The 12,800-nt window shown below is 33.8% G+C and overlaps 3 protein-coding genes across 4 annotated transcripts; all 3 read right to left on the bottom strand.

The window, feature by feature from the left end:
- Positions 1 to 110: 110 nt before the first annotated feature.
- Positions 111 to 4,469, bottom strand: LOC145630244 (uncharacterized). Of its 2 annotated transcripts, none has more exons than XM_081682500.1 (7): positions 4,247 to 4,469; positions 3,056 to 3,350; positions 2,691 to 2,968; positions 2,206 to 2,542; positions 1,217 to 2,103; positions 1,040 to 1,127; positions 111 to 950 (listed from the first exon to the last, which is right to left on the bottom strand). In XM_081682500.1, exons 1-7 carry the CDS (start codon positions 4,358 to 4,360, stop codon positions 373 to 375), a joined length of 2,577 nt encoding a protein of 858 aa, XP_081538626.1. In that variant the 5' UTR covers positions 4,361 to 4,469; the 3' UTR covers positions 111 to 372. The 2 variants fall into 2 exon arrangements, with proteins under 2 accessions (XP_081538626.1, XP_081538627.1); XM_081682501.1 differs by having other exon boundaries at positions 2,691 to 2,965.
- A 1,507-nt stretch (positions 4,470 to 5,976) lies between these two features.
- On the bottom strand, positions 5,977 to 8,949 carry LOC145630243 (stress-response A/B barrel domain-containing protein HS1-like). Its single transcript, XM_081682499.1, has 2 exons — positions 8,747 to 8,949; positions 5,977 to 6,380 (listed from the first exon to the last, which is right to left on the bottom strand). The coding sequence occupies exons 1-2, from the start codon at positions 8,884 to 8,886 to the stop codon at positions 6,191 to 6,193; spliced, it is 330 nt and encodes a 109-aa protein (XP_081538625.1). The 5' UTR covers positions 8,887 to 8,949; the 3' UTR covers positions 5,977 to 6,190.
- Positions 8,950 to 10,371: 1,422 nt separating this feature from the next.
- Positions 10,372 to 12,432, bottom strand: LOC145630242 (stress-response A/B barrel domain-containing protein HS1-like). Its single transcript, XM_081682498.1, has 2 exons — positions 12,236 to 12,432; positions 10,372 to 10,689 (listed from the first exon to the last, which is right to left on the bottom strand). The coding sequence occupies exons 1-2, from the start codon at positions 12,373 to 12,375 to the stop codon at positions 10,500 to 10,502; spliced, it is 330 nt and encodes a 109-aa protein (XP_081538624.1). The 5' UTR covers positions 12,376 to 12,432; the 3' UTR covers positions 10,372 to 10,499.
- Between the last annotated feature and the right edge of the window lie 368 nt (positions 12,433 to 12,800).

Here is a 12,800-nt window from a genome sequence, read left to right as displayed (position 1 = left end):
AATGATCCAAACTTGGGATATAAGTTCATACGTCCTCCATTCGTAGGTATTTCATAAGAGCACTATAAAAGTACACAATCCCATCATTTGGATTGTATCCGGGTCTAATGATGTTTAAGCCAAAAGGTAAGTAATCATTTACTAAAGAAAGATCAGCTTTCGATCAGAAAATGTTTACCATCCATCTAAATTTGTTGCATTATCATTTACTATAAAAGATATCGAGTTTATTATCATCTAACAAAAAGAAATTTAACATACCCACATTTGGGCCATTGAGAAAATCATAATAAAAACTAAAAGCAGGTAAAACCAAAGATTTAACCTCCAACTATTGATCAGACTTGCAGGACTAAAACACAGGTCTTCAGTTCACGGGCTAGCTAAGAGGTTTTGGTTATCAGAACGCGACTGCAGTGCTTTTTTCTTCTTCTCCGACTGCTGGAGCCCTTTGAATTCCTTTTTCAGCATCCCCATGCTCAAAGCAGAAAGAATTTTTCCACTTTCAGTTACAGCAACTTTGATTTTTCCAGGCTCGGTTTTACTGATACTGTCAATGTTCTCCTTGTTGACATCCATAACGCGGTTCTTTCTTCCAGCTGACATTGGAGTTTTGCAGGCAGATTTAGTTGGCGTAACCATGCTAACTGACGATGGCTTGTTAGTCATGCTTGAACATTTGGTTGGTGTAAGTGCTGGACATGGGACAACATCAATGTCACCAACTACTGCTTCTTCAGATACAACTTCATTGTCCAGTAGAATGTCAACTGGGCAGAGTTTTGCAGTTTCAATGGCAGAATTAATCTCTAGGGTCTCCTGAATCACATCCTCTTTGTCTTTCTCGGTTCCTGTCTCATCAACGGTGTTTTCTTCTGATTCTTCAGTATCGTCCTCATTGGCTTCATTAGAACCAAGCATCACTTGAGAAACTGGAACTTCAACATTTCCTGTAAAAAAACATGACATTACTGTAAGTCTCAATTCTAGAAATTACTCATATCGATTTACGGTTGGTAAACAGGCTAAAGTAATATACCTTGTTGCAAATTTTCATCCACATTGGCCAGTGGGACCTCAGTCTCATCCAAGTCCAATTTCACCATTCCCTCAACCAATGTTTTTTCCTGCAATTTGACAATAATAGAAGTCAGTATTCATAGGTAAATAAACTTTTTGAAGAGAAAAAGGCAAAAAGAAATTTCTTGAAACTCACTTGTAGTTTCTCCTTGTACAGCCTCTTCAATTTTCTCAGACTTTTATGGTTCAAAGGTGTCTTACTTTCTGTAGGAACACGTGAACGAACTTGAATAGTTGATTCAGTGTCGAACTGGTTGGCAAGAAGTTCAGCTAGACTAACTTCAGCTAGACTAACTTCAGGCTTTTCAACCCAGTCTGTAGCAGAATCAGTAGTTATGTCTAGTTTCTCAAGCTGGCTCTTTTCAGATCCACTGTCCACGTTGGCTTCCATGCTCAGTAGATCAGACACCTCGTCATCTTCTGGCATCTCATATTCAGACCAGTCAGACTCATCTTCTGTACAACTACCTTCACTTTCCACATTGGTTTCCTCAGTATTGAACTCTTCAGACACCTCGTCTTCTGCAGGTTCAGGTACATCAGAATCAAAAGTAAATGTGACCGCCTTTTCAAGCTTGGTGTTTCCAGAATTGCTACCCTCATTGATTTCCAATATGACTTGATCATCTTCAGTAGTAGACTCAGAAGCAAAATCCTTGGGCATTTGATCTTCAGCATGAGTAATGGCAAGGTTCTCATCAAGGCTCTCTGCAGCAGAAACAGGAGCACTGGCCAGGTTCTCGAGCTGGCTGTCTTGAGATTCGATCTTGCTTGAGTTTTGAACGGTGATGGTTTCCAATTCACTATCAGCAGAACCCAATTTCAGGTCCTCTTCTTCAATGGCAATGTTGGCCACTGCTTCAGTCACCTCCAAAGTTTCATGGCTCTCATCTTCAGCAACCACTGCTTCAGTTACCTCCAAAGTTTCATGGCTCTCCTCTTCAACAACAATTTCATTGTCTACTTTAGCCACAAGTTCACATGATTCCGTCAGATTCTCGACATTGAGAAGATCGTTGTTACCTACAGGTTAAAACGGAAATCAGAACCATATGTTAGCACATCCAATTACTATCTTCGCCACAATTGATACTGCACAATCTTCAGAAATGAGTAGGTTCTTACTGTTACTGATATCATCATTGCTCTCAGAAAAATCTGAAACTTCAGAAATCTCAACACTAGAGATATCCCATTGCACTGCTCTACCTTCCTTATTCTGAGTACTTGGAGCAGCTGGAGTTTCAGCTACATCATTCTTTCCTTGGTCTGTTTCTTCTACGATCCTCTTCCTTGAAACGCGGCATGATTTTGTTATCAGCTTGGAGCTTGGTGGCTCTTCTTTACTTATTTTCATTGTGGTACGTGATCGACGAGCACAAGATGAAGTAATTCCTGACATCAGAGGGGAGCTTGGTACTTGAGTGTCACATCCCATCAGTAACTCTTGCAGACCTTCAACCTATAAAAATGCAACAGTCAGAAAATTTATTAAGTTTAGAGACAAAACGTAGTCAATTTGGCCTCCAAGAGTCAGCTATACAAAAAATTAGAAGAATGGTTTTAGGAATTAACAGCCAAATTAAGGTATGGCAGCAAAAGAAACTTACAACTTCGAGGGATTCAAGCGAAGCAGCCATTGCAGCATTGGTAGTATTGGCAGGTTTCTTGTTTCTCTTACACAGAGCTTGGAGGTCCCTTCGGCTGAGGCTGTGGAAGTCCACCTTACTGTCATTCGACATCTCGGTAGCTTCTTCTTGTGCATCCAAATCAATGACTTCTTGCCCATCATTGACCTGCTGCTCTACATCCTTTTGGGGTTCACTTTGTCCTTCAATTTCTTCACTAACTCCGGAAACCACTTCTGAAACTTCCTTAATCTCACCTTCTAAACAAGAATTAGAAACACATTTTAGGCTCTCAGAAAACAACAGCAGTAAATAACATCCTAAGAAAATTTCAGAAAAACCATTACCAGGAAGCACAATATTGTCAGTAACTTCAGATTGCTCCTTTTCAGCCTCAAATTCAGCTTCCATATTCTTCTCCATATTTGTCTGGATTGAGGCTTCCTGAGATGCTCTTTTCCGAGTGGTTCGCGTTGCCGGAGTCTTCGTTGCATTGGTTCCTTCCACCGCTCTTGTCCTTGTACTACAGCGAGTCCTTGTGGCCGTGGTCCGGGGTGCATAAGCTGAGTTAATCGCTGATCTTTCAGGGGATCCCTGGGTTTCAGAATCTGGTTTTGCCAAAAATTCAGCTAGTCCTTCAACCTGCACCATTGAATAAATCAGATTCAATTAAAAACATATTGAATTGCAATAAATAAACTATATTTTCTACTTATTTAATTTAACTTTGATCAGGATTCAATTTCATTTCTAGCAAGTTGACAATCCAATATCATCTTATTACATTAAACAGCTACGAATTCCAATTATAATGACATGTTTTCATTCATAAACTAACATTATTCAAAGAGAAGACATTGTATAAAGCCTAAATTTAAAAATTAGTCTTTTTGCATTCATGAGGTTAAGCATAAAATGTATGCAACAAACACCAGAACATGAAACATCAGAATTCATTTGATTCAAACCACAAATAATACTGAAAATTCAACAAACAATCTGCTATTGCAAAACTACATGATATTCCAACGATTGAACAAATATGAATTATATTAGTCATCTTCAACATCAGCATAACTCATCTAATCCACAAAATAGCTCCGAAATCACAATAATCGACTTGCTATTACACTATCCATCAACATAACATTACTAATCCAACGATTGAAAAAAACACTATTAAAATTAAATGAGGATTAGTTATCTTCTTCCGATTTTCGATTATTAACACATCAAAAATAATTCCTCGAACACCTACACATTTAGTTCAATTCAATCTTCACAAAACTATTGAAATCCAGATTCATTTAATTTGAACAATAATTCACTGATTACTCAAACATTTTCCGATCAACAAAAACACGAAAAATTCTCCACATTTAGGTTCAATTAAATATTTAAATCCAGTACAACAATAATCCTCACTAATGATTTATCAAATAACTAAAACATTTACCGATTCAACAACAACATTATAAGATTCAAACAATATCAAATCAAAACAAAACCCTAGAAAACGAGATTAAGCAAAAACTTACAATAGGAAGCGAAGCGAGAGCATCAGCCATGGTAGCATTGGTAGTATTAGCAGGAATATTGTTAAGCTTGCAGAGAGATTGAAGGTCACGTCTCTTGAAGGTTTGGAAATCCATGGATTCTGGAAACTTCTCTTCAACAGAAAATTGAAGATGAAAGAAGAAGAAGAGAGAGAAAATTAGGGATTGAGAATCAATCAATGTAAGAGAGACGATGATAAATGGTGGTGGCTAAGATATGTGAGTTGTGGGGACTTTATATACGATGGAAGAGAGGAGATTTGTTCAGGGTAAAACTAACCGTTAGAGTGTGAGAGAGCGGAAGATTTTGAATTTGAATTTTGTGTGATTATTTTATTATTTTTGTAATCAGGGTTTGTATGCGATTTTGTTTCCTAAGTCGTATAATTGTTTCATTGGTGCTGAGAATGTGGTTCTTGGGCCTTGGGTATTAGGGGAGATGGATTGTGAGATTTATGACCCAACTTAATAATGACTTGTGATTTTGGAAAGACATCTGAAGGCTGAAGCTGACCTAGTTACGGAGAGAGATCGGAATTTATGAAATTGATTGACTTATTTGACTCTTTTATCGTATTTTGTGATTATCGTAATTTTAGTGTTGAATAGACCCAAGGTCTAGCTCGAACCTAATTTGTTGAGTATTGACATAAATAGCGAGTTTTATAGAACGACTAAAACCAATTAAAAAGGGATCATATAGTTAAAACCTGATAAAAGAGAATGATGCTCAATGATAAATTTGGCTCAATTAAAGAGTCCAAATTTCTTTCTCATATATGATTATTGAAATCATATATGATTAAAAATAAGGACTCTTTAATTTCTTTCTCATATATGATTATAAATTGTTGAAATCATCTATCCAATATTTTTAAATGTGAAATTGTTAGTAAGTTATATCTCAAATTGCAATTTATAGGTAGATGGACTAAAATCACTAGATAGAAAATGTAAAAGTACGAGTATTTTCATTTATCAGTTCACAAGAAGTCAAAGAGAATGTGTAGATTTGTCATATCAATCACACGTACATTGTAAATTAGTACAAATGCAAGCGTTTCCAATGGTAATCTTAAAGCTTATCTTGCCACATCAATAATTCAAGCTAGTATATGTTGTAGCTTCAAAGGTTAATAGTTGCGTATTGTAGTTTGGAAGAAAAATAAATAAATGAAATAGGTTTTCATGATACACAAGTCATAATTTTAGTGGGTGATGTTATCTTAGAAAAATCAAGCAATGTAGCTTAGCCAAATCAAGCTACGTCAACTTTTTCACTCTAATAGTAAACTACATGCTTACAATTTTAATTACTTTGCAAGCAAGTCCCTTTTCTATACCGTTGGTGATGCTCTTATACTTCGTACATAGTTTCTTAGGGATATGCTAAGCATCTAACTTGTATGGACTAGCTTAGCAAGATACAAGTAAGGCACAACTTACGATTAAGGCTTCAACTAATGTTTTGGTAATCATAGTTTTAGTTTGATAGTATAAAGGGATAATGAGCTTAGAATATTTTGCATTATTGGGTAGTCATTAAGTTCTACATAAAATACTGGAATGTAAAATTAAAGATGTGTGGAAATACCAGGTGGTTGGTCTTTCAAAATATTATTTTAATTTCATATATAGTTACTTCATCCTTCGGAATAATGGAACACATCCATACAGGACATTTAGCAGACATAAAGCAAACGTAAACAAGGTTTCAGGACATTATTCTTGCTCAATTTAAGACTAAATGGTTCGTAGAAGTTCAGTCAAATCCAATAACTTCAGGGTTGATAAAGCACATAATGGCTTACACGCCCTTAACGATAGGTATAAATCGTCATGGGCTCCCTTTAGAAAGATCTAGGCTTACAGCAATTATCAAAAGATATAAAAGATGTACATAGCTCCCCAATTCTTCAGTTGCTTTCAACAGCGAACAGTTGTAGGTTTGTAGTCAATCACAAGTACCTTGTCCAAGTGAGCAAGGAAGAGGTTAGCAAACTCAACATGCTTCGGGTGTGAAACATACTCTGCAACGCCTTCAGTGCTCTCAAATGAGGACTCAAAGATATGGGTGAAACCCTGATGCAGGTTCTCAATGCTTACATCCTTGCCCCTGCAACATCATTCAGCAGATATATTAGGACCCAATTCCAATCCTGTGCAGGTATATGAATATAGCAACACAAAGCTGAACAAATTTATTAATGCAATTATCAAAGGCGTTCAATCCAGCTGAAACTTGAGTGTGGCTATGCAGAGAGCCAGCTGAATACCCCCCCCCCCCCACACACACACACACAAAGCAGTTCCAGGCTTAGTGTATATTTTAGGGGCCAAGGAGAACCACTAATGTGGCTATTCACATAGAAAATCGTTAGGAAAATGATAGAGAAATCTTCCTTGGTACTTCTCCGCTACAATTAGCCCCTCTGTCTTATGCACAGACCAGGCTTCTAACCTGCTGAACACATAGTGATATTGGTGTTGCTTTCTTTCTGGTTTACTATGCTAGGGACTTCCCCATGGTTTCCTCGGCTTTAACTTTTATTGGTTTTTATTACCTTTATAATGCAAAGGTCTTGTAGTATTCTCATTCTTTTGTGGTGGCTCTCTGCCGTACTTTGGAGGAAAGCATTAAATCTTTTATATACTCCCAAAAATGTAACATTAATCAACACATAAACCTTCCCTAATTCTGCTTTATCATCCACAAAGTATATGATATACATTAGATGTGCATGTTATGATGTGAGGCTGTGAGCTACCAGCTATGTCCTATTGTCTCTGCACAATGTTACTAGAACTTAGAAACAATTATAGCCTAAAACAATTTAAGGGGCCAAAAAAAAAAGATATTGCATAACCGAGCAGCAAGTGGCACCATATAGTACTTCAGCAAGAGCACTGAGCTATTGATCATAGACTAGCATGGAAACTCCCCCTTTCAGAGGCTATTTGTGAGCTTGTTAAGAACTTCGAGAGCTATCTGCATTTGCGGAGGCTCTTTGCCATTCAGGAAGCAACCAAGGTATACCTTTTTTTTTTTTTTTTGACAGACAACCAAGGTATACCTTATTAATCTATACTTAGTATTTAAAAACTATAACCAAGGAAAACACACGTATCTATCCTATTACACTTCAATATCTTTTTCTCTAACCTAAATGCCACATGTCTTCTTACACTATTAATTAATTTTTTATTACACTATATTTCTTTAATTCTTTCATTAAAATTATATGCTTCATCTTTTATATACACTTCATCTTCATCTTCATCTTCATCTCCCCTCTTCAATTCAACCTTTTGCTTTTCTCTTTTAAATTTTAACCCCTCCACCTTTATTTAATCCCCATTTTCAATTACAATTCCAAAAATTAAATTTCTTAATCATATTTTTGATCACACATTATAACCATAATGGCTTATTGATATATCCTAATTCATCTTTTAATGCAATTTTTTATGAATAACCCGTGCATTGCACGGGTCAGAACGCTAGTTTTTTAGAAGACACCAACCCCTGTGGCCCTCCAAGCGAGTCCATTATTGCAAAGAAAATCCAGCTAGCAAAGAAGATTAGGTATCAAGAATTTTAAGCCAACTGACTGTAATTGTAACTTGTTAAGCTTTGTTCTCTTCACCTTATATTCACTTATTATAATAGCTAAGATAAGATAATATAAGAGCCGGTTAAGATGATATAAGAGTCAATAAGTTCAAATGATATATGATAACTGGATAAGACTTGATAAGTTCGGATTAGACAAGGGTTAATAGTTACAATAAGGTCTACTAAGTACTAACCCATTATTTGAGACCCATAAAGTTTAATAAGGTCCAATAAATAAGATATGATAAGTTCGGGATAAATAAGATAAGATAAGTAAAATTCGGGTGTAGAGTACCTTAAATCCATTTCACTATATCGGCTATAAATGCTAGTCCTACTTCACTCTCTCTTACAGTACTATCACAAACCTCTTTGGGTTTAGATTTCTAGCTTGGAGCTAATTGACCTTTCATCGAATACGACATTCCACAAAATTCATTACATATCTAATTTGTTATCAAATTATATAAATCTTGACGGCAAACTCTTTTTCCTACTCAATCACATTTTTAGTTATTCAGAAATCATCAAAGCTCACCCCAAAACGATTAATTATACAAAAAATTAATTAGTTGATGTAATCGGTAATCAATAGCATGTATGAATAATTGAGTAATCACAAAACAAGAACCCTAGTAAATTACAAATCAAAAATCACTGACACTGATAATAATCACAGATTTCAAACAGGGCATTCACATAAACTATTGCAAGCTATAGATCATACTCCAAATTGAAGATATTCAACCAAAACTAAGAGAATTAATACTCAATTTCAAACCCTAGGTTTTCCATAGCAGATCAATATCAACGAATTGGAATGCAAATAACAAGAAAATTGAAAAAATTGAAGGGAAATGAGGTACCAATGAAAGGCTTTCATGGGTTCAATGTGATTGACGAGATTTGCATAGCCTTTGATGAGATCTTCAATTTTGTCAGGTGAAATGTCATCTTTGAACTTTGCTAATAGTACATGCTTCACCACTCCCCTTGCCTCCTCCATTTCTCACTCTCTCTTCTGACTTTGTGTTGCTCTTTTTCTTTTCAAGTTTGATGATAAATTGAAATGTCTCCACTAATAGAGCTAATCAAAAGTAGCCCGACCCGGTTCAAGCGGCCTAAAATGGGTTTGGGTAGAAATTGAGAGTTTGTCCGGCTTGAAAATTGTCCGAAAAGTTCGCTTAATAGTCCGACTGGTCAATCCTTGCCTAAAAATATCTAGATATTAAGGGGATTTGAACACCCCAACCTTTTATAAGAAAGATAGTTACTTAACCATCTAAGCCACTCATAAACTATGTTATAAACATGAAAATAAATGTATATAATTGATAATCACTAGGTCTAATTAAAGTAGCATCCGGTGCAACGCCCGGGCTACACACTAGTTCATAATCTTCATATTAAATGAAAGACTCAATTAAATGAGGAGGGCACCACATGACATATACACCTGTTTAGGAACATCTTTAATACATAGTATAGAGGATTTTTTTTAATAATTAATACTTAAATGTACTATAGAGCAATAGTTTATAATTTATACGAGTATATTGAGAAAGATTCAAAGACCCCATTGTATTAAACTGTTAAAGAAGAAGATATTAATATATACGAATTGAAGTATAAGACCCTTTAGCACTTTTTTTTTTTTAAAAAAAAAAAAAAATCATCATCTATAATCCTAAAATATACGCAAAAAAATATTGTATATATTGGACTATAATTTGGAGTTGATTGCTCCACATTTGCCACATACTCATTGCAACTTATGCTTTACCATCATCATCTTATTATTGTTTAAATAAGTTTAAACTAAAGCTAATCTATTACAAACTACTAAATCAATAACAAAGAAAATATAAAATGATTGCATGAATAAAGAATATGATGAGTACAAACAAGATAAGGAGAGGGGGAAATGAAAAATGGAAATTACAGAAGAAAAAAAAAAAAAGGAGGGGGGGGGGGGGGGTTAGGGGACAACAATGTGGGGAAAAATGCTATAATATACGAAGTATGTATGTATAAATTTCCCGTTATATGTATGTATAAGTTTTTATGTTATTATTTAAACATCTTATCTAATAAATGAATTCGAATAGAATATTTATCATTCATGCATTAATATTGCTAAGCTTCATTCAACTTTTGTTTGGGTTAACTAGGTGCGTGGTTGATCTTTCTGATTTTGCTTTAGATCTAAATAAATAAAGTTACTCCATCCTTTAGATTAATGAAATATGAGACATTAAGCAACATATACAAGATTGTAGGACATTACTCTTGCTCAAATTATGCCTCGTTGTTAGATTGAATAAAAGCGTTTGCTTCCCCTAAAAAAAAAAACTTTAAAAAAAAATAATAAATAAATTCAATAACTCTAGGATTGAAAAAACACATGAGTATATAATGGCTTAAAGGCCCTTAACATCAGGGATTAATTATCTGAGGCTCCTTATAGAAAGATACAGGCATACATCAATCACCAAAAAGATTAAAAGATGTACTCAATTACATCCAGAATTCCAATTAGACCAAATTGTCTACAAATATGAGATGATTCATTTTCACTAATAATTAGAACAAAATAGTTTCCCCATTCTTCATCTTCTTTCAACAACGAACAATAGTAGGTTTGTAGTCAATAACAAGTACCTTCTCCAGATAGGCGAAATAGAGCTTTGCAAATTCAACATGTTTCGGGTGTGAAACATACTCTGCAACTCCTTCAGTGCTCTCAAATGAGGACTCAAAGATATGAGTGAAACCTTGACTCTTGTTCTCAAAGCTTACATCCTCGCCCCTACAACATCATTTAGCAAATATTTATATATAATGCAAATGTGGAATTTATTACAAGAAATATTAAGTGAAAAGTTTATAACGGCAATTTCAATCGTGTGCAAGAATGTGAATATAGCAAACATAACACTGAACAAATTTATAATGTATGAAATTGTTCAAAATGTTATTTCAAATTATGTAATACGGAGTAGCAATTATGGCATATTATTAAAAGAAATATCATGTGAAAAGTATTGGCAATTTAGCATCTATAAAACAATTCAAAATATATTAATCTTTTGACCATAATCGTAATAAATTAATATCATTAAACTCTTAAAAATTGTTAGTCATTTGTTTTATTTATTTTTTTCCTTTCTAAAAATTAGTCATTTGTTATGGAACATTCTAAGAGATATACACCAATTAGGTACGGTAATTTCAAATAAAGGTGTCCATTATTCGGATAAAAATTGAAATTCAAACCGAATTATTAATTCGAATTGGATCCAAACTTTAATTCGGATATGATTGAATTTTTTTGAAAATTTGAATTTTTGGATCGGATCAGATCGACCTTGTTTGGATCCAAAAAACTGAATTAATCAAAATATGAAACCTTATTTTTACATATAATTAATCATGTAAAATGATGTTGATAATTACATTAATATAAATTATGTAAAACTATGTTTTCAATACTTGTATTAATCTTGTCAACTATATTTTCAATACTTGTATTAATCATGTACACCTATGTTTTCAAAACTAAGAATTTTTATAATTGCATCTTTATTTTTATAATTACTTTAGGCCCTAAAATTTTGCAATGTATTTTAATTTGAATTTTCAGATTGAATACAAGTAACCGAATTTTAATTAGGATTGGATCAGATTGGATTGATAAGAAATTCGTATCGAATCGGATTTGAAAATTAAAAACCAATTTTATTTCGGATTGGATTTGATTTGATCCAATTCTTATTTTGGATCGGATTGGATTTGATCCAATCCGAAATTTGGTTTTTAATTTTAATTTGGATTGGATCAGATTGGATTGATAAGAAATTTGTATCGGATCGGATTTGAAAATTAAAAACCAAATTTTATTTCGGATCATCTTGGATTTGATCCAATCCGAATTAAAATTTGGTTTTTATTTTTAATTCGGATTGAATCAGATTGGATTGATAAGAAATTCGTATCGGATCGAATTTGAAAATTTAAAACCAAATTTTATTTCGGATTGGATTGGATTTGGTCAAAATCCAAACCGAAAACCGAATAGACATTTATAATTTCAAAAAGGGTAAACATTTCACAAAATTGACTTAGTAATGTTTGCTTACATGCGTTCCAAAAAATCACGCACGCATAACGTGCATAAAAGGATATATATAATTGTAAGCTAAAACTTTACTCCAAATTAAAGATATTCAACCCAAACTAAGAGAATTAATACTCAATTTCAAACCCTAGATTTCCCATAGCAGTTTAATAAAAAACGAATTGGAATACAAATAACATAAATTGAAGGAAAAAAAATGCTAAGAGAAATGTGGTACCAATGAAAGGCTTTCATGGGCTCAATGTGATTGACGAGATTAGCAAAGCCTTTGATGAGCTCTTCAATTTGCTCGGGTGAAATGTCATCTTTGAACTTTACTAGTAGTACATGCTTCACCACTCCCCTTGTCTCCTCCATTTTTCTTTCTCTTTCTACTAAGTGTTTCTTTTTTTTCTTTTTTTTTTTTTTTTTTTTTTTTGATGAAATGTCTATGACACTTGTGCCTTTATTAATAGAGTTGATCAAGAATAGCCTTACCCAGCTCTAACCTGTAAAATAGTTTAAATTTGAAATTTTGGTTGAAATTTCGCAAATCCATAAATGGGTTAAAAACGTCTCCTTAATTTGGTTAGTGCACATTAAAAAAGTATTTGTTCTTTTTAGCCAATAAGTCAAAGGTTTCCACTCAGTCAAAATTTGTCCACAAGCATTTATGGTAACATTTATAATTATATCAAAATCAAAGGATATCAAAATTATTCAAATATCTTACATGTATTTAATAAGAAAATAACCCCATTCATGTATCATTATTGTTACGGATTCAACTTAATTTGATGTTA

The sequence above is a fragment of the Chenopodium album genome, chromosome 5 (genome assembly GCF_948465745.1).
Source record: "Chenopodium album chromosome 5, dcCheAlbu1.1, whole genome shotgun sequence".
In the NCBI taxonomy this organism is placed as follows: domain Eukaryota; kingdom Viridiplantae; phylum Streptophyta; class Magnoliopsida; order Caryophyllales; family Amaranthaceae; genus Chenopodium; species Chenopodium album.
Note: the sequence above shows the minus strand (reverse complement) of the source record. Positions and strands in the feature narration are given on the sequence as shown.

Bases quoted from the DNA above. Each gene is read 5' to 3' on its own strand.
- LOC145630244 (XM_081682500.1), bottom strand. From the start codon at position 4,360: ATGGATTTCCAAACCTTCAAGAGACGTGACCTTCAATCTCTCTGCAAG. The intron at 2,104-2,205 runs GTAAGAACCTAC...TTTAACCTGTAG, and splicing joins CAATGATGATATCAGTAACA to GTAACAACGATCTTCTCAAT. The intron at 1,128-1,216 runs GTGAGTTTCAAG...GTCAAATTGCAG, and splicing joins TGTACAAGGAGAAACTACAA to GAAAAAACATTGGTTGAGGG.
- LOC145630243 (XM_081682499.1), bottom strand. From the start codon at position 8,886: ATGGAGGAGGCAAGGGGAGTGGTGAAGCATGTACTATTAGCAAAGTTC. The intron at 6,381-8,746 runs GTACCTCATTTC...ATGATGTTGCAG, and splicing joins CCCATGAAAGCCTTTCATTG to GGGCAAGGATGTAAGCATTG.
- LOC145630242 (XM_081682498.1), bottom strand. From the start codon at position 12,375: ATGGAGGAGACAAGGGGAGTGGTGAAGCATGTACTACTAGTAAAGTTC. The intron at 10,690-12,235 runs GTACCACATTTC...ATGATGTTGTAG, and splicing joins CCCATGAAAGCCTTTCATTG to GGGCGAGGATGTAAGCTTTG.